Here is an 18312-nt window from a genome sequence, read left to right as displayed (position 1 = left end):
TTCTGTTCATAGGCTTTAATAGTAGATTAAAGGTACTTTATATGTAAAGCTATGTGAGTATGCTTTTCTACTTCTCTTGCATTTGGATTTCTTAATTACAGGGGAACAAGCTCATGTAAGAGTAATAGAAAGGACAGGGAAAGGTTCTTGGTGGTTGATGCTCTGCATAAATATAAGATGAAGACAAAATGCCCTGAAAAAGGGAGAGGGGATAATTTTAGAAACTTGTTAAACCAAGAAGAGAACTTGTGAATTATTAGCTAAATAATAATTCAGCTTTCTTATGTAAATAAGAATGGTTAACTACAGTCTATTTATTGATCAAAATTACTTTTTCATGGCATACTTCCTGCAACCATCATCACCTCTTTCCACAGAGATACGGGAATTCTTTTCAGGAATAGCAATGCCTATTTTTTCTGGATCCAAAAGGGACTGTAAAAAAGTATAGGAACAAGAACATTTACTAAATTGGCTTTACATCCTATGTTGACTTTATGCTGGTGAAGTGTTGTACCATGTGCAGAATGTATTTTGTGTTTAGTGTTGAAGTTAGTCTATGCTGAAGCTTTTCTGTTGTCAGTGACTGACTTCTCATGGTTGCTCATATGTCTGGCAGTATATTGACAGAGATGTATGAATTCACAGGATGTTGCTAGTGGAAATACCTTTGCAATTTATGGCTCCTAATACTTCACCAGTCTATTAACCAGGAACTGTATTTTCTCAGCAGCAAAAGCTGCCAGCACAGAAGCTGCTAATGATCAAGATGATCTTCAGGAAGCCAGAATTTCTGATGCAGAAACAGAAGGAGATGCTGTGATGGCTGAGAAGGAAAATGAGGAATCTTTGAGCCTCTCTAAACAGGCAGAAGAACAGGTTTCATTAGAGCCAGCACTGGCAAAAGAGAAGAGGAAGAAAAAGAGAAAAGATGATCTTGAACAGGAAGTGGAGAATCTTCCAGAAGAAATGTCTGTCCCTGCAAAAATTGCCAAGGAAGGGAAGTCTTCTGAGAGAAGTAAGATGCAAAAATGCTCACTTTCAAATGTTCAAAAATAATTTTTTTATATAAAGACATTGTCTCCTGGTTTTGACTGGAATTAAATTAATTTTCCTCTCAGTAGCTGCTACAGTGCTGTGTTTTGGCTTTAGTATGAGAGTATTGTTGACGGCACACTGGTGTTTTTGGCTGTTGCTGGGTGATGTTTATACTCAGTCAAGGGCTTTTCAGTTCCTTGGGCCCTGCCAGCGAGAGGGCTGGAGGGGGGCAGGGGAAATGGGGAGGGGACACAGCCAGGGCAGGTGACATGAACCAGCCAGAGGGATATTCCATACCATATGACGTCATGCTGAGTATATAAATTAGGGGGGGGGGGTTGGTTGGGGCTGGCCAGCCAGTCGCTGCTGGGGGACTGGTGGGGCATCAGTCAGCAGGTGGTGAGCAATTGTATTGAGCATCACTTTTTTTTTTCTTCTTTCTTTTTTCCATTTGGATTTATTCCTCACTCTCTCCTTCTCATTACAGTTGTTGTTATTATAATGTTGTGTTTTAATTATTAAATTGCTCTTATCTCAACCCACAAGTTTTACCTTTTTCCCTGAATCTCCTCCCCATCCCTGTGCAGGTGGGGAGTGAGCAAGTGGCTGCATGGTACTTAGTTGCCAGCTGGGGTTAAACCACAACACATTGCAAACTTAAAAATGAGAACTTGGGTTTTGATTTCTGCTTTCATACTAGATCTAAGCATATATTATTTTAGCTAAGAATAGTTCTCTTAAATCTTAATACTTAGGCATTTCTACTGCGTTTTTTTGTCTTAAGTTAACTCTTGCTTCACTGTGGCTAGGATTTGAGAATTGTAATTCTAGGATATTGCCCAAAATGTCCAAATTGATTTAATTCTTATTCGTTAGCAGAAAAAAATGTAGTATGTGATGTAAACGGTGATGGTCATACTACCTGTGGAGAAGAACTGGGTGGTGTTATTGAAGGAAAACAAGGTGAGACTGCTGTTCCAGAGGAAGAGAGATCAGACTCCTGTTTACTAGTGGATGACATAATGGAGAGAGAAAGTGATGTCAATTTATGCAGGTAATGTTTACAGTGGAAAGCTTAGGCAAAATAAAAAGTAATTTAGAGTTTTAATGTTGGTTTTGTTTATTTGTGCTTCTCATCATGTTAACTGGCACAGTATAGGCAGGTTTTTGGTTTCTGAGGACTGTCCTTGGTTTTAGTAAGCTGTTTTTAATTTATATTCCCAATATATTCACTGCCCTGATGGGCTGCTTTTGCAAAATGAATTTACATTAATATTAAAACCCCATCCAAAACTGCTTTCACTTTTCTTAGTGTTCATGAAGACTATCGGCTTATCCTAACTCCTAATATTTCTCTTAAAACACTCCTTAGTAATGTTGCTAAGTAGGGTTGCTATACATTTGGAATTTATATCTGTTCCTAATAAGATGGCCCTTGTGGGAAGGGAATATTGCTTGGAATATTTGTGCAGAACCAGGGTCGGAGGCAAGCTTTTGGTTTCAATTTGGACATTCTTTTACTGGAAAGAAGGTGGATGTTTATTAAACTTGTTATGTAAGAATGCGGTAAAACTAAAAAGTCATTATGAAGCTGTTAGTGCTACTTCAGAATTTTGCATGTTAATTGTTGTATTGAGCTGTATTGTAATTGTTTGTTGTTTCATACAGATTGTATGCCTTTAATAACTCAGTTGGAAGCATATGAAGGAACAGTATTTGTCTTTGAACTCAACATAGATTGTTAAAGAAGATCGGGGGGGAAAGCTCTGCATGCAGTGTTTATATTAGTAAAGTCTGTTTTAATAAACAATGTCTAGAATAATCAGGTGGGATTTTAGCATCTTATCCTTGCATCTAGCATTGCAAAAGTACAACAATTGTTCTAAAGCTCATATCCTGCAAATATCACTAAAACTTGTCAGATTCTTTGAAACACATGTGTTTAACATCAAAATCACATAATTTTTTGTACAACTTGATCTATTTGTAAACAATAATAGCTTTTTTATTAGAATACACTAATAAAATGTTTTTGTGTGCTTTTATTGATTTCAGCTTTGAAGATAGCAATGATGTTATATTAGAAACAGGATCTGCTGAACTAAGAACTCTAGGTACTAGGGATGATACATCACAGGAAAGCCAGATTTCAGAGTTACCAGTTTCAAAGATCAGAAGCAAAGAAAGACAATCTGAAGAGACTAGAGAAACAAAGGTATTTTTATTTTTTTATGTAGGTCTTACTTATTAAGATCTTCCTCTTTACCATTAAAATTGTTTTTGTAAATCAAAGCCATTTTTTGGTTGGTTTTGTGATGTTTTTACCACTAGGTGGAAAAAAGGCAATTATACTACATTTATTCAGAGAGTGTACTGCTCGTGCCTGGGTATTCTCATAGACAATTTAAATGGCTGAACAGTTTTATTATTCACAAGTGAACCAGTGAAATATCAACACTGAAACCCTGGAGCAAGATTTTGCTGGCACCATATTGGAAACTGGTTTGAGCAGGATGAGCATTGAGTTGTTTGTGCCTGCTCAGCACAATGAATGGAAACCTGTGTAAACTCTTGTCCACTATTACTGGCTGCCGTGAGGTGTTTCAGGAAAGATACAAGATACTGAACCAAGATTGAATGATCTTTTGGGTATGTTGTAATTGGGTCCATCAGTTTAAAACTTCCTTAGATGGTGCCTGGCTTCTTTTGAAGCCCATGATACACCTCTTGCTCGTCAGTTTGTCTAGCTGCTTTTTTGCATCTCTGTACCTCTGAGATGAATTGCATGCTGCAGCTGAGAGTTCATTCCTTTAATTATTTACTTAATAAAAGAAGTGGGGTTTTGGGATTGTTTTAAGCCTGATGCCTAGTAGTTTAATGTGCACTGCAGTCCCATTGTTACATTCCTGTTCATCTTCTCCAAGCTATTCGTGTTTATAATGCCACTTTTTCCTCTCTCCAGCAACATTGTTTTCAAGCTGAAGAGTCCTAATCTTACATTTCTCATTGTATAGAGAAAGTTCCATTCCTCTGGTCATCCTTCTATCACTGCATCACTGTCATTTTCAGAACTTATTATCATACTGTTTAAGGATTTGTGCTGAGGGGGTATGAAGTACTTTCTCTCATGCTTTCTAAGGTGAAGAATGATCTTATGACTAAAGTCTGTGGTGAGACATCAGAAAAATCGAAGTGTTAGTTTTCCCCCAATGTAGTGTGCAAGTTCTTTGTCCTTTGTCCTTTATTTTAGAGTCTGTTACCTAAAAAAATGTCTTCATCTTAACAGAAAATCAGCTACTTAGGATCTTTGCAAATACTAAATGCCTGTAGTTGGAAATGTTGTAACAATACAATCTCCTGATATTAGTTGGAATAATATTTATAAAACCAATTAACTGAACAGGGCAATATGCTATACACACCAGCCTATTACAGTGATATCAGTAGCGGGAGTAGCTAAGCTTTCTGTCTCATTAGTTATGGCTGTTTGACATGAGAAAAAGTCATAATAATTTCTAAAACTGGTAATTTTAAAGGACCTTTTATATGAGTTCTAATTCTCTTGCCCTGCTGTGGTTAATTTACTTTAACTGTATATGAACATTATCACTGACATGAAACTAAAAAACCTGAGCCAACCAGTGATGTGAAACATAATTCCATTCATAATACTGAAGAGGTAAATGGACAAATACTGGTTTTATGCAGTAGCCTTTTACCTTTATTACCTAAATAGATTCCATAAAATCTTTGCTGTAATTGTGATTAGTTTTCTATGTTGTCAATTTTTATTTTTTGTTTTGTTCTTCATTTTCAGAGTGGTAGTCAGTGCTCTTTAGGAAAATGATTTAAATACTGGACCTGGAAAGTAATGATAGCTGATACTGCCTAAGGGAGCCTGTTATCAGCTTCACCCAGTTAAAAGACAAAGCAATAGGCTGACAGGAACCTCATGGAATTTAACAAGAGGAAGTGCAAAGTCCTGTGCCTGGGGAGGAACAGCCTCAGGCACCAGTGTTTGCTGGGGGCCACCCAGATGAAAGCAGCTTTGTAGAAGAGAACCTGGGGTCCTGGTGGATGCCAAGATGAGCATAAGCCAGCAATATGTCCTGGCTGCAAGAAAAGGCTAATGGTATCCTAGGCTGCATTAGAAGTGTTGCCAGCATGTTGACGGAGGTGATACTTCCACCCTGTTCAGCACTGGTGAGGCCACACCTGGAGTACTGTGACCAGTTCTGGGCTCCCTGGTATGAGAGAGATAGACATACTAGAGATGGCCTCTGAAAGGGCCACAAAGACACTGAAGTGTCTCTGCTGTGATGAAAGGCTGAAAGAGTTGGGACAGTTCAGCATGGAGAACTAGGATTCTTAGGGCGATTTCTTCAATATCTATATAAAAAACGAAAGGGAGATTCCAAAGAGGACAGCGCTAGGCTCTTTCCAGTGGTTCCCAGTGACAGCAAGAGGCAACAGACATAAATGAAACAGAGGAGATTGCTTCTGAACATCAGGGAGTACTATTTCACTGTGAGGGTGAGCAAACACTGGGACAGGTTGCCCAGAGAGACTGTGGAGTCTCCGTCCTTGGCAATATTCAGAAGCTGCCTGGACATGGTATTGGGCAACCAGCTGTAGATGGCCCTGCTTCAGCTGGGGGGATGGACCAGATGACCTCCACAGGGGCCTTCTAACACTCAGCCATTCTGTGAATCTTGTTTCTGCTTTCATTTACATTATAGCAAAGAACTCTTCTATATTTATTGTTTCTTTTCTACAACGTTTTTTTTTCCTTACTCAGAACAAAGGTGTATGTGACTTACACAGACCAGATAAAAAACAGAATGTATCAGAAAGTGATTCTCAGTCTGAAGTCACGTAAGTAGAATTATTTTACCTTGCAGTGATACTTGAACTAATTCTACGTTTACTTATTTGGATATAATTTTGATTGACCATAGTAGGTTGAACTAGACAGTAGATCATGATAACTTTTTTCCATATTCAGTGAATTTTTTTGATAGAATTTTCATCAATGAGGAGCAATGCTTTGACTAAGATTTAAAATGTTACATGGAAATGAGGAGGAAGACTTAAGTAAGTTTGGAGAAATCTATCCCCTCTACAGTCAGCAAGAATGAGAGATAGAGGAAGTTTTAGCATATTGTGGGTGAACCTTGGTTGTAAAAATTGGTTGGCTTTTTTGTTGTGTTTTTTTTTAAGGGCTTCACAGTATTCTTTTAAATTCCCGGTTGTCTGTCAGAGCTTATGAGCTTACACACTGTGTGTATGGTGTATTCACACCTTCCTAATTGGAAACTGTTGCTCTTTGGAACTCAGTACAAGAGTCTAAGTTGTGGCGCACATCTCTAGAAGATAGTCCAAGCCGTGTCTGTCTTACTTGTGCTCCATTGTGAAGTTAATCTTTGTGACTATTTCTTATACTTGCTGCTGTAACTGAGCAGTGGTATTTAAACAGATCTGCCTAAAGTTTCTGGTTTTGTGTGATAAGTGACTTCCTAATTTGTGATACAATTTTTTAAAGGTGATTTAGGGATGGACTGCTAGTTAATGCTAAATTGTTTTTCATGCTTCTGTCTTTCCCTTATTGAAGGGCAGCTTGCTTTTATGGTAAAGACTGTCAAAGCTTTTATTTGTCCTGTCCTAGGAAGAATATAAGGTAGTAGTTCCCAATCTCAGGATTGATTGTAAGCTCTAAGACTCTGTCAAACTGTGTGTGAATCCCAGGACACACTATTGCAATCGTTAAGGACACGGAGGCTGATGTGTGTACCCCATTTTTCAATAATATGTGGGTGTTGACAGTAGGATGAGGTGTTTGAAAGCAGCAGTTCATAGTTCAGTGAGTGACATAGCTTTGAAAGGAGATGGAGGTACAGAAGAGGCAAATACAAAATCTTGCATATAAAGCAAAATTGCTTTACTTTGGAGCAGGTTTCTGTTGAAATCAGTAAGCCTGTTCACCTTGTCATCAATTGGGGATCCCTAGGAGAAGACATATTCCTATTTAGTTAACAGCAAGAAACACTTCTTCAAATAAATTTTAAGTCAGCAAAGTTGTTAACGTTTATTTGATACTCTTTGCATTAAATAATAGCATATTGTCTAATATCAGAAAGATCCAGTGTAATTGTTTTCACTTTATTGTCTTGCTGCATTACCCATGCACCCATGTGGTGCTCTTGAAGTACATCTTGGACCATATAAGAATTTAAGTTTCTCTTTGGTAATAATATATACCACCTCTTTTTACATCTTAAGGAAAACTGAAAAGCCAGCAGACAGAGGGCACTTGCAAAGACCTAAACCTACTTTTAGGAGATCATCTGGAAGGAGTGAAGCAGCAATCCAAAAGAAAATGGAGGCTGAAACTTCCACTCCAAACCTTGTGAATACAGATGAAAAGGTCAGAAGGGGGAATATTGTTTAACATGATATGGTCTTAACATATCTGTTTTGGTCAGTGCTGGTACTGTGGGCTAGCTACAGTCCAATATTCTGAGAATGGTTTCTGAGGTATCCACACTTGTCCAAGACAAATATGCCTTGCCTTAATTCCAGTACTCTGAGGAGGACAGTAGAAGAAACAGAAATGAAGCCACAGAAGCAGAGAACATGGATTTGGATACTAAATCTGAGTAAGCATTGAGATCGCTTTTCCAGTCTCCTAGAGTTAACTGACTATAATTGTTACTTTATTTTATGTAGTGCTCTTATAAAAAGACCACAATAATTGTGAAGTCTTAATATAAATCTTGAATTTTACTGTAGTATTTTCTTGGATGATATCAAGTGGTACTATGGTGTGTAAGGTATGTGCTTCTTTTCTGGGAGGCTGGCAAAAGCATTACTTCATGGTACAGTACCAGCTATGCTTGGAATTTGGGAGGGGGAAGAGGATGAAGTGCTGACTGTGGCTTTGCCTTCCTCAAGGTCTCAGTTGCCAGCTAATGGGTCTGCTTCTGACACTTGCAGAAACAGCTATGATATGCAGTCTAGTTAGGTTCCTCCCCTGTGTGATAAGTTAATATCTTTTTAATAGGTAGATAAATTGAGTTTCCACACTGTAAGACTAAACAGTTTGGTTCTCGTGTGAAGAAACTTACCTAAGTTTGTGCAAATCCTTTTGAAGCCAATCCATTTCCAGTAAAGAAAGCTGTGCAAGTCATTAACTATTACATAGGCTTGGGTATTATGGAGTAAATGTCACTGTTGTGGATCCTTTGTGCAGAGAACCTGAGAAAACTGTAACTGCAAAGGCAATAATTAGAGGATGTCGACAGAGATTTAAGCCTAATGTTACAAGAGCATCTGGAAGGAAAGAAGAGCCTCAAAAAGATGCAGGAAAGGATAAAATGTCCCATCCACAGCCTAAGGGGGAGACTGAAAAGGTATTTAATAAAGTAACTGGAGATGATCTGTTAGCTAAAAAGCTGCTGATGCCACAGCAATGTTACCTTTTTCTGCTTTTTCTTTTCCCCTAAGTATGACCAGGAATCAGGTACTTAACCTGCAGTGACAGTGTGATATTGCTTGGAGGCCACAGCTAAGCTGGGACCTTGTCACACAAACAGTAGATGCCAGTAGTCTTTCCTGTCCTGCAATTAATACAGCTTTAGTTGTTTGATCTAGATTTTACTGCACCTTTTTAGCTACGTGAAATGTACAATGTATAGACAATTGCCTGTTCTGTTAGGTAATGCTGTACTTCATATATCTAAGGGAGTTAATGTCTTCATGTTTTACTTCTATTCAGAATACTGACCAAAATAATAGTTCTGATGCTACCAGTGAAGAAGCTGCAGGAAAAGATGATAAAGTCCTGGAGACAGTGTCTCAGTAAGTATGTGAAAATTGAGAAGACGTGCTGCATTCCAGCCATTTGCCATCCCTCTTGCTTCTGGTACTATTACGTAGTGTGGCAATTATAGAAGTTTCTGAAGGAACAATTGCAATGAGACAGAAATTGAGGGAAGAATAGAATTTTATTTTTTTAATGCATGAAACAAATAGATGAAACATTTTTATTTTTAAAGCAGTGCTTTTAAATGATATTTCAGTCATGATAAATGCAAAAAACCCTGAAAAGTTAATCCTTTGCAAACTAAAACAAGCTTTCTCTGCAAGCTTTCTCTGCTAGCTTTGATACTGAAATGCATCAGTTTCAGTGGTTAAAGTGTAATTAAGTGTTAGGTGTCTGGTATTAGGAGAAAAAATTCCAATGTGTGGAAAATTTGATGCACATGTTAATCAAGAACTGTTTCTTTTTCTCTTCAATGGAGAAATGGCAGCTGTAGTGTAAAAGGAGGAATATATTTTACAGGAGATACTGTAAAAACAAACAAGTGAACAAAACTAAAAAAACACCTACAAAACAAAAAAAAGCACAACAGCAGCAACAAAAAACCCCACAAACTTCTGTTTTTAGAGGGGGATAGTTGAAGAGGATGGAGGAGGGTAAACTGGGTTTCATAACCTGCTAGGAAAATACTTCAGCAGTTGTTAAACAGCATGTTAATGAAAGAAACTTGGTGCTCAGGGAGAAAGGCATAGAAGCATCTGACAGTTTTAATAATGTGCATCTGATACTTTTATGTGAGTAAGATTATGAAGTTATTTATGTGTTTTCTGAATGTTGGTGATTTTTAACCCTACATTAAATGAGGTCCATCTGCCTGTAGACCAGATAGGAATACAAGAAAAGCCATTATGGGTCAGAAAAAGGTCTTTCTAGCGCAGTATCCTGTCTCCGGTGGAAAAAGATAAAGAACAGGGCAAACATAAGTTTAAACTTGTCAGGTACTTTTTCAGTCTCTAGCAGATACACTTCTGACTTTGTTGTTTCATGAAGTTAGTAATGCATAGCTCCATTTTAGATAAGTGTATGTTAAAAAAAAGAAAAATCACCACTTCTTCCAGACTCCTCCAACTTCCACATGTGCTATGTACTTAAGCATCTTATGTATTTTTCTAGGTCTAATGAAACAGCTGTTTTACAAGAAGACAGCAAACAGAGTGTGCTGAAACCAACACCTCTAGAGAGAGGCAGAGTGCAGAGACCAAAACCAAATCTAGGAAGAACTGCTGCAAGGCAAAAAGACGTGACAGATGAAAAAGATCCTGAAAAGCAGAAAACTGAAGGTGGAGAAGTAGAAGAACATGCGATACACCATAGGGATGAAAAGAACGACCCAGACCTCAAGAATGTAAGTTTCTCGAGCAGTTTTGTAGGTACACTGTCTTGCTGGCTTCTAAGTAGAAACCTTAAGTAACAAAGATCTAGGTACATACCACATAATTTGTAAGTGTAGCCTTTGCATGCTTTGTTTATTGTTTCAGAACAAACTGAATTGTCATAAAATTTCCTCATGCTTGGGTTCTGGTTTCCATGTTGTGGTATTTGTGATACCAGATCTGAAAAGAGAAGTGTAGAGAAAATGGTCTCTTGGAAGAGGACCACTTCAGGGAGAAAGTATATATAAAAATGGCAAATTTTTACTTTTTACTGTCTACTGGTATTAGTTGGATACACAGGAAGCAAGAGAGATCTTTTTGAGTGTTTTTGTAAGAGATGCTAGAATAAACTTTTTCTTTTCCTCCTGCTCTTCTAAAAGAGAGGTCAGGCAAATCTTTCATCTTAATAGAGTGAAATTTTTATTCCTCTTAGGATGTGACAATTCATGAAGACATTCAGCTGTGCAATGTCATGTTAGAAGGGGATGTTTCTACAGATTCTGAGATGAACTCAACACCTACAAGGCAGTGTTCCGAAGAAAAGTCCTCAGAAGCAGAAAGTTATGAAAGTGAAAAGGAATTGTCAGATGTCTTGAAACAGATGTCAGATTTCAGCACAGGGTATGGTTATTTTTTAAATAGAGAGACGGGAGGGTTCAAAATCATCAATATCTCTAGGTATTCTACACTTCTGCATTCAAATAAACATTAAAATCTGTAATGAGATGTTTATTCAAGACAATACTATACTTAAACAGACAAAACCCGAAGAGCTTGAAAGCACTAAATTAATATGCTGTTGGATGTTAATTTTAATTTTTAGACTGTGAACGCCGTTTTCAAATAAATACATTTTTCTGATGCTCACTTCCTGTGATTATCTTCTCCATGTTGGTCCTAACAGTGCATCCCTGTGTGCTTATGTAAATCCTTGATTACAGGGTTTGGTTTCCTATTAAAAGTGTCCTTTAAAAAAAAACAACCAGAAAACTGCTGTAAATCTACAGGGTAGTTTTAAAAATTACTAGACAAAGGCGTTTGTAAAATGTTTGTGTTCCTCTCAAAGTGTAACTGGAAGTTGCAGTTGCTCAGAAATGGCATCTTTTTTTAATTTATCTCTTTTACACCTGTTTATAAGATACACAGGTTTTTGGTGATGTTGGATGTGGATCTTTATTGGGTCTTTTTTCACACTGTCAGTAACTTTGTTATTGTTCTAAGAAAGCTAAGGATTTATACTTGGCTGCTGTATTGAAGAGAGCTACATACAATTATGTCATGCACGACTTGGAGAACCACTGTTGTCCCGTGCCTTTGATTGTTCTTTGTTTTGTTTTTTAGGGAGTCTGGTCCTCGGAAGGAAGAGGAGAAAACCGTTGCATCATCAGCTCCGCTGCTGAGGAGTCGAGTCCACAGACCAAAGCCAAATTTAAGAATGACAACTACTAGAAAGGAAGTGCTGGATGTAAATAATAAGAGTGTATCACAGAAAGATACCAACAAAGAAGAAAGTCTGACACAGTGTGACAGTGAATGTAGCATCCTTCCTGATACAGATGTAAGGCTTTTTTTTTTTTTTTCCTTTAGTTATATTTGAGCTTTTCGATTTGTAAAATGAAATACTGATGATTTAAAAAAATACAAAGTTAATCTTTTTTGAAACAGTTTTTTCCAAAGCTAAAATCTTCTACATGAAAACTTTTTTCTGCTTGGTTGTGTGTGAGGAGAAAAACATCGCATCCATTCTGTATCTCTTGTTTTGTGTCCAGATGTCTTTCTGACCTGAAGTGGCGTTGTAGAGTTGACAGTGAAGAAAGCAAAGTATTAATAGAAGATGCCAAAGAAGAAATATAGTTGTAAAGTTATTTTGTTTAAAAGATACAACTGTGAGCTTTCCTGAAAATACTAGCAGATTATTAGTGAGCAGTTACAGAGGAGTTTTTGCAGGAAACACTTCACAGAGTGAATAGTACTGAAATTCACAGACATCATAATGTCTCCATTTGGTTTAGTATCATGACTTTTGCTGGTTCTTGCGTTTATATTTTTCAGAAAGCAGGAAAATATGAAGTAATGCAACCATTGGAATCCTTAGGAAAGGAGAAGTCACTTGGCACTCAGGAAGTTTCTGAGAGGCCAAGCTGTAAGTCACCAAAGACATTTTCAAGATCAGAGGATGGTGAACTCAAGTTTTGTCTCCCTGAAATTGTCCAAGATGACACCTCAACTACTAATGCAGAGTAAGAGCTTAGCTACTTTGTTTTCTTGACTGCAACAATGAAAGTATTTTAAAAACAAATTATTGTGCTCATGGATTGCTAACTGGCAAAGAAAATCTGATAAAAATACTGAATGAAATCTCAGTTCTTATAGTTTGATACTAGTGATACTAAAATTCCAGTTACTTCTATGCTAAGCGCTAGATTAATAAGCCTTCATTTTACAACTTTTTTGTCATCTGAAACACTAGATTAATTTAATGTAAGCAGAGGAATACTAGTTTGCCTATCAGAGAAACCATGTGAAAATTGATTTGGCATTATACTAATAAGCAGGACAGTAAGTTAATGCTTCCAGCAAGTTAGTTAATTGTGTTGTGGATGTAGTTATGAGACCAGTGCTTTGAAATTTTTGCTGAAAGTTTTGTGTTTGGGATTTAAATTTAGCAGAACTTTACATTTACATGGTTTCTTTTTAAAAACTCAGCTGTTTTTTTATATATAAATATAATTAACCTGTGTTTGCTAATGGCATGCTTTTGTATTAAGTTTCAGATTTTTTTTTTCTGTCTGACTTTGCATTGATAGCAAAAATACCACTGAAGATGAAAGTAAGCAAACACCTCTTCAACCTGTCCAGCTAGTGAGGAGTAGATTTCAGAAGTACAAGCCAAGCTTCGTAAGAGCTGTTGGAAAGAAGGAGTTACAAATAGCAGAAAATGAGAGGGAGAAAAATCCTGAAGCAGAGCAGTTGGTATTGCAAAAAGATGAGTCCACCAATTCTGTCATAGTAAGTCTTATCAAGAATAAGCACTTCACCTTCAAAAGTATGGTTCCAAGTTGCGTGTTCTATTTTATGAAATTAAATTAGAACATTTAGTTGCATTCTCTGAAGCTGAGATGCCATACTAGATGAAAAAAAATTCCCTGAACCCTGATACGTTGAGGTATTGCAGATACGAAATCAATGAAGTCTATAACTTGTACTGTTAATGACTTCTGGAAAATCAGGATCTGATTTTGATTGGATTGCGTGATAGAAAAAAGGATTATGCACATTTAAGGTGAACTCTAGAATAAAAATGTGGTTTATATTGCAATACATAACAATTAGCTTTTTCGCTTATTTTATCTTTCCTGTTTGGATGTATCAAGTCTGTGTTGAGAAATCTGGTACAAAGTATCAAGAGAAGGCAGAGGAGATAGCTATTTTTCTGTTAAAAAAATAAGGTCTTATTAATCTGGTAAGTTTTGACTGGCTTCAACACTACATTGCCTGACACTCCTCTACTTTACACAGGTAAATTGAATCATTCACCCACACTGTGTATCCCCACAAATACTTTACTAGGCACTGTGAAAGGTATTGAAATCCTTGAAAGCCATTATAGTATGATGAACCTTGTAACCATTTTGTGGGGTGCTCATGATTCTCGTCATGGATGTAGGCATGTCTGCATAGACTTGCCTTAGATCCCAAACATAGCTAAGCTTCGTAAGAGTGACTCATTTTTTGGAGTGGTTATAGCTGGTTTTGTTCTTGAACCTGTGTAGAGCTAGCTGGGGTTACTTGTGTGCTGTGTTCCCTGAGAGGAGCAGGAGTGCACTGCGTCTGTAGTCTCCCTCAGTGCCACAGTGTCAGCTCACCCCAGCTGAGGTATTAGCTTGCGTTTCAGCTTTGGCTGTTCTAGACCCGTGGCACGCAGACCGTGCACGTGCATCTGCTCTGTGCTGTGCAAATCTGTAGAACCACAGCAGGCCTGATGCTCCTGTGTACTAATAAAGCTGTCACAGACCTGAAGTGATCAGGGGGTGTGTTTGCGTAGCTTCTTTGTGGAACCAGTGTGGCAAATACAGAAGTAAAACTAATAAGGCCTGGGTATGAGGTTATCTTTATAATGGCCTGGAGGTGCCTGTGGTATGCTTTACAACGTCCAGTTTTCAAAGGTTTTTCCATTTGAGAAAGTATTTTGTTTCGATTCTTTTCTTGATTGAGATTGGGAAAGATAGCACAGGGAGCTGTAGTTTAATTCTTTTTTTTATAAATCACACATCTGTTTTTAAAACTTGCTTGATTCTCTTCATGCTTTTTTTTATTGCAAATTAAAGGATGAAAATGAAGCTAGATTGTGTCAAGCAAATGTACTGAGCAAAGAGGAGCAGGAACAAGAAGTGCCTCAGGTGCCTTGTATCTCTGAAGACACACTGTGCAAACAAAACAGGTGAGGTTAGTTTAACAAAATCACATTTGAAAAGCTTTCATCTGGTGCATAATGAGATACCTTCGCAAGTGTCAATTCTTTTGTTCCTTGTTACTTGTCTTTCCTCAGTGTTTAATTTTCAGTGCCTACAGGCAGTTTCTTCCCATGTTTTCAGAGCACATTTTAAGTTGAGGTGAACTGCTTGTCATTGTTTATCTGGTACATAATTGAACTGTATGAACTTATAGCTCTTTTTGACCAAGGTTTTCTTTTATTGTGTTTGTATTTGCATATACAGTGATCATACCTGTAACACATAAATTTTGAAAATTGTCAGAGATCTGTCTTTCATTGATCCCACTGTGCTGTTATATTTTATTGCTACTTTTCTTAAGATAAGATCTTAAGTACATATTAGACTGCAGATACTTTGATGCTGGTATGGTTAGCAATACAAATTTTTTTATTGATGTTAAAAATACCTTGGCAATGAAATCTGTTAATCCTTCTCTCATGTTAAACCATAACTGCCCTGAATGAGAAACATATATTTGAGAAAAGACCATTTTGTTTACAATCAAGAAAATTATATCAGTCTCTAACCCTCTTGTGTAAGTGTTGATTCAGAACTTAATGAACGTAGAATTGCTTTTTTTCCCCTCCCAACGAAAGCGCAGTAACATAATTTTTTTGTTTGTGTTTTGTTTTTTGTTTGCTTTAAATTCACTAGCGCTGAAAAATCCATTTCCCAAGAAGGCAAACTGGGTGCTCTGAAACCAGGACAATTCATAAGGCATGGATGTCAGAGAACTAGACCAAACCTAGAAAGAGCATATAGTGAAAAATCTCTAGTGGCACAACATCTTGGTGCTTCAGTTGAAGAAGAAGCTAATAAAGGAGAGAATCTGCTTGTGGCTGAGGAATCTGAGGAGCCTCTTTCCTCAAAAGTAAGAATTCTGTTCAGATATTTCTGACTATACTTTCTGGTGCTTGGTCTACCACTGTTCTTAAGTCATCTAAACAAGCTTGTTTAAAATGCATAAAATAATTTTGGACTAGTAAGAATTACATTATTGTTTAATATGAGGTCTTCTAAAATTCTGTTTAATGACACATTGATAATATATAGACTTCTGTTAGCAAATCTAAAGACTTCACTTAAACTTTGAAATTTTAGTCATGCTCATGATACATTAATCGTTACCTGTATGCCATATTTCTGTTTCTGGGTTTCTTCTGAACGCCTTGGTGGTTGTTCGTGGAAGACTATATTGGTTACAGTATCTGTTTTTATTAGATAAATACCTTCTCTAAAGGAGCAAAGAACAGTGATGGGTGCCATAAACTACTTTGCAGTTTTTAAGTGATGTTTTGTCTCAGCTTTATTTAACAGGTGATGTATTTTGTGCTAATATTGTTGGGGTTTTTTTTCTCAAATCCTAGGAAGATACGGAAGTATTGTTTGTGGGGAATTTGGCCAAGAATGACAATATAGACATAAATCTAGAACAAGATCATCTATCTACAGATGCTGTAGGAGACATTCAGGATACCACAGAAAGGTAAAGCTAGCTGTTTACAAAGGAAAAAAAGCTCTTTAAAAACTTTGTGTATTTGTCCAGTTGTTTTCATACAGCACTTGCTTTTTGAAGTGTGGGCTCTGAGCCGTACTGGTTGTTATATGCTACATGTTGTGAAGGTCGCTAGGTGGCATGCTGAAGTAATGTAAGAGCAGAATTTTTCTCAAGGCTGTTTTCCATTATAGAAGATACTTTCCAGGTGAGAGCAGAAGAAAGTAGTTAGAGTTTAGCTGTCTGAATTTCTCAGTAATACATTATTAGGGTACCATGCACTACAAATGTGGACCATTGAAAGGAAGACTGAGCATTGTCATTTGCACTCACTTGTAATTGGGACATGGTAGGTACAGTAACATAAAATGAACTTGCTTTCTAAGAAGTATTCTGTGTCTTCACTTTTTCTTTTGAGCAGGAGAAATTCATGCAATGATGTGCAGTGTCCTGGTTCTTTGGTGGAGTGGATGCTGTTTATGTATGTCAGTGTGAGACAGAGATAGCGCCATTTACAATGTAATGGTTCTGGGTTATGTTGTAAGCTGACAAACAGCCTCAAATCAATTTACTTTTGCTCTTTTCTAAAATTAGCTTCTGGTTCCCATCTGTCTCTGCACCTGTGCTTAAAATGTCTTCCAAAACTTTCACTGAAATCCCAGAGTCTCTGTGCTAACAAGACAGGGGCATTCCCTTACAGTCATTTTAGTTTCTGTGATGGTGGAATTTCACAGAATGGCTGAGTGTTGGAAGGCCCCTGTGGAGGTCATCTGGTCCATCCCCCAGCTCAAGCAGGGCCATCTACAGCTGGTTGCCCAATACCATGTCCAGGCAGCTTCTGAATATTGCCAAGGATGGAGACTCCACAGTCTCTCTGGGCAACCTGTCCCAGTGTTTGCTCACCCTCACAGTGAAATAGTACTCCCTGATGTTCAGAAGCAATCTCCTCTGTTTCATTTATGTCTGTTGCCTCTTGCTGTGTCACTGGGCACCACTAGAAAGAGCCTGACTCTGTCTACCTTTACATCTTCCCTTTAGGTGTTTATATACATTGGTGAGATTTCTTCATCCGTCCCCACCAGGCTTTCTGTTTCTCCGTGCTGAACTGTCCCAACTCTTTTCAGCCTTTCGTCATAGGAGAGATGCTTCAGTCTCTTTACTTTTGATAGTCCTTTTCTGGACTCTATCCAGTATGTCTGTGTCTCTTTTGTGACCAGTTCTTGGTGCTCCAGTACAGTACTCCAGGTGTGGCTTCACTGTCACTGAATAGAGGGGAAGTATCATGTCCCTCAACCTCTGGCTTCTCCTAATTAGGAGGCTTCTCCTAATGCAGCCCAGGATACCATTAGCTTTCTTTGATGAAGGCCACATTGCTGGCTCATGTTCATCTTTGTGTCCACCAGGATGTCCAGGTCCTTTTTGGCAAGCTGCTTTCCATCTGGGTGGCCCTCAACATGTACTGGTGCCTGAGGTTGTTCCTCCCCAAGTGCAGGACTTTGTACTTCCCTTTGTTGAACTTCATGAGGTTCCTGTCAGCCCATTTCTCTAGCCTGTCCAGGTCTCTCTGGTTGGCAGCGTGACCCTCTGGTGTCCCAGTGACCCACCCTCCTCCCAGTTCTGTCTCATCTGTGAATTTGCTGAGAGCGTACCTTGCCTCATCATCCAGATCATTATCATTAATGTTGAACAGGATTGGACACTCTATTGGCCCCATAGGGTACACTCCTAGTTACTGGCTTCCAGCTAGATTGTGCCACTGATCGCAGACCTCTGAGCGTGGCCATTCAGTCAGTTTACAGTGCATCTCCTTGTCTGCTCATCTAGCCTACACTTCATCAGCTCCCCTATGAGGCTGTTAGGGGAGACAGTCTTGGAAGCCTTCCTGAAGTAGAGGTAGACACTATCTACTGCTTTCCCTTCATCTGTTGAGCCAGTTGTTTCATTGTAAAAGGTAATCAAATTGGTTGTGACTTCTGCATGAGAATCCATGCTGACTATTCCAAGCCACCTTCTTGTTTTCCGTGTGTCTGG

General features: G+C 38.0%; 1 protein-coding gene across 5 annotated transcripts in view; it reads left to right on the top strand.

The window, feature by feature from the left end:
- Positions 1-18312, top strand: part of BDP1 (B double prime 1, subunit of RNA polymerase III transcription initiation factor IIIB) — a 55108-nt gene that overhangs the window by 12769 nt on the left and 24027 nt on the right. For 2 of the 5 annotated variants that reach the window (XM_037373074.1, XM_037373073.1), the window contains exons 10-25: positions 731-1018; positions 1915-2092; positions 3094-3253; positions 5837-5913; positions 7318-7462; positions 7618-7694; positions 8288-8447; positions 8813-8895; positions 10031-10262; positions 10724-10911; positions 11632-11848; positions 12343-12530; positions 13098-13299; positions 14619-14731; positions 15441-15657; positions 16154-16272. In XM_037373074.1, coding sequence (XP_037228971.1) covers positions 731-1018; positions 1915-2092; positions 3094-3253; positions 5837-5913; positions 7318-7462; positions 7618-7694; positions 8288-8447; positions 8813-8895; positions 10031-10262; positions 10724-10911; positions 11632-11848; positions 12343-12530; positions 13098-13299; positions 14619-14731; positions 15441-15657; positions 16154-16272 — 2644 coding nt within the window. The remainder of the gene's footprint in view (positions 1-730; positions 1019-1914; positions 2093-3093; positions 3254-5836; positions 5914-7317; positions 7463-7617; positions 7695-8287; positions 8448-8812; positions 8896-10030; positions 10263-10723; positions 10912-11631; positions 11849-12342; positions 12531-13097; positions 13300-14618; positions 14732-15440; positions 15658-16153; positions 16273-18312) is intronic. The other 3 variants (XM_037373077.1, XM_037373075.1, XM_037373076.1) reach the window with 3 other exon arrangements.

This window comes from Falco rusticolus, chromosome Z (assembly GCF_015220075.1).
Source record: "Falco rusticolus isolate bFalRus1 chromosome Z, bFalRus1.pri, whole genome shotgun sequence".
Taxonomy (NCBI): Eukaryota; Metazoa; Chordata; class Aves; order Falconiformes; family Falconidae; genus Falco; species Falco rusticolus.
This window is presented reverse-complemented; position numbering and strand designations above follow the sequence as displayed.